At 35.2% G+C, this 2453-nt stretch overlaps 1 protein-coding gene across 1 annotated transcript in view; it reads right to left on the reverse strand.

Moving 5' to 3' along the window:
- ITGB1 (integrin subunit beta 1) overlaps positions 1-2453 on the reverse strand; it is a 68106-nt gene that overhangs the window by 16027 nt on the left and 49626 nt on the right. Inside the window, exon 8 of the mRNA XM_023741976.1 lies at positions 2111-2216. Within this exon, the coding sequence (XP_023597744.1) occupies positions 2111-2216 (106 nt within the window). The remainder of the gene's footprint in view (positions 1-2110; positions 2217-2453) is intronic.

Genomic DNA, 2453 nt, shown 5'->3' on the forward strand with positions numbered 1-2453 from the left:
AAATTCAAAATAGATTAAAGATCTAAATGTGCAAACTAAAGCCACAGAAGCCTTAGAAGAAAATATAGAGGTGACACTGTCAGGCCTAGCTTTTAACAATGGATTATCTAATATAATAAAAGCACAAATGAAAAAATAAATAAATAATAACTTTTGTTCAGCAAAAGACCTTACCAAAAAAAAGTAAAAAGACAAGCTACTGACTGGGAGAATATCTTTGGAAACCATATATCCAATAAGAATCTAATAACCAAAATATACACAAAACTTTGACAACTTAACAAAAAGACAACCCAATCATAAAATGGGCAAAGGACTTGAATAGACATTTCACCAAAGAAGACATTCAAATAGCCACCAAACACATGAAAAGATACTCAGCAACACTAGCCATCAGAGATGCAAATCAAAACCACAATGAGATACCATTTCACGCCTACTAGGATGGCTAAGTGAACGAAAAAAACAAAACAAAACATAAAATAACAAATGTTGGCGAGGATATGAGGAAATTGGAACCATTACCCAAGGCTGATGGGAATGTAAAATAGTAGAGCCATGTGGAAAACAGCTGGCAGTTCCTCAAAAAACTAAAAACAGAACTACCATATGACCCAGCAATTCCACTTCTAGGAATATACCCAAAAAACTTGAGAGACTCAGAGACTTGCACATCAATGTTCACCGTAGCACTATTTACAGTCGTCAAAAAGTGGCAACAACCTAAATGTCCATCAACGAATGAATAAAGAAAATGTGGTACATATATATAAAATGATATACTACTCAGCCAGTAAGAGAAATGAATTCTTGATACATGCTACAAAATGGATGGAGCTTGAAGACATTATGCTGAATGAAATAAGTCAATCAGAAAAGCACAAATATTGTATGACCTCACTTATATAAAAAAAAAAAAAAGAAAGAAAGAAAAGGCAAAACGTACAGAGACCAAAGTTTACTAGTGGTTACCAGGGGCTGAAGGGAGGGGAAAAAGGGGAGTTACAATGATGGAAAAATCACATTGATTAAAGGTAGGGTTGCACAGTCGATTATTGTAATTGCTGTCAACAAGTTGTACCCTTGTAAAAAGTTGAACTGGCAAAAGTTGTGTGATAGATATATTTACAACAAGACAAATAAAAGAGTAGCTGCTGAGGCTGCATATGTACAACCAAATCCCTCAGGGGATTTGGTTCCTTGGTTTGGAGGTTTAGGTTCATGGTTTCATGGGACATCCATTTAATTGGCCCAATAACCCATTTAGTGCTTCTGTTCTATCTCCTAGTTTGTTGTGTAGTGGCTGGGGTCTTAAAAGCTTGCAAGTGGCCATCCAAGACACAACAATTGGTCTCTATTCCTGCAGCAACAGAGGGAGGAAAGTCAGGAATAGAAGGAGGAAATGCAATGTGTGGCTAACTGCTCTATGAAAAAATACCTCCTTTGCCACAAGACCAGAAGAACAGGATGGTGTCTGGCTACCATTACTTAATATTTTGATCAAAGATTCCATAAAAGAATCCTGATCAAAAGGGGGAAAACGCAGAACAGAATTTCAAATTCTCATGGGCTCCAGACTTTCTACAGTCATGGAGGGTGGATGAACCCCTGAAACTACTGCCCTGAGATAATCTTTAAACCTTAAGCCAAAAATATCCTCTTAAAGTCTTCTTAAAACCAAACAATAGCTTAGCTAACGAGTTAAAAAGGTCTCCCTTGAGCATTATGCTATTTTAGGATCTATATGCAATTCAATGACAACAGCAACTTAAAAGATTAGATAGGAACCTTAGGGAGCAGTGAGTTTATGTTAATGAGGGAGGAACAGCCCAGAAAAGGGGGGTGAGAATGGCTGCACATCTTAGAAGAACGTAATCAGTGTCACTAAATTGTACATGTAGGAACTGTTGAATTGGTGTATGTTTTGCTGTGTATATTCTCAACCACAACAAAATAAATAAAATTCAGAAGAAAAAATTAATATAAGCAGCTTTTATAAAATTCAGTCCATCTACCTGGTAGCATTTCCCCACGTTTCAATTCAGACATGATTTTGCTTCTAATAACTAAACAAAAAAGACCTAGAAATATGTTCCTCTTTTTATCTCACACATATTTACCTTGTAAACAGGCTGAAATTCTTCAGTCACTGCAAAAATGGTCTGAATGTTATTTTCACTGAGTTTCTGGACAAGGTGAGCAATAGAAGGATAATCCTAAGAAATTAAATAAAATATAGTATGTCACTGCATTTTCCAATCTATTCAGTTTTTTCAATACTTTTTGAAAATAATGATTTGCACATATAACTGGATTGCTTGTACAAGACTACTTTGAAACAAGAGTATCAAATGTAAGTAACTGAAGTGAGCAATGTGTATGTGTGGGCTTCTAATCCTCTTCTCTGTATTTTTATGTTTGTATGAAAATTTATACAATAAAAAGTTTTTAAA

The sequence above is a fragment of the Trichechus manatus genome, unplaced genomic scaffold (assembly GCF_000243295.1).
Source record: "Trichechus manatus latirostris isolate Lorelei unplaced genomic scaffold, TriManLat1.0 scaffold00195, whole genome shotgun sequence".
Classification (NCBI taxonomy): domain Eukaryota; kingdom Metazoa; phylum Chordata; class Mammalia; order Sirenia; family Trichechidae; genus Trichechus; species Trichechus manatus.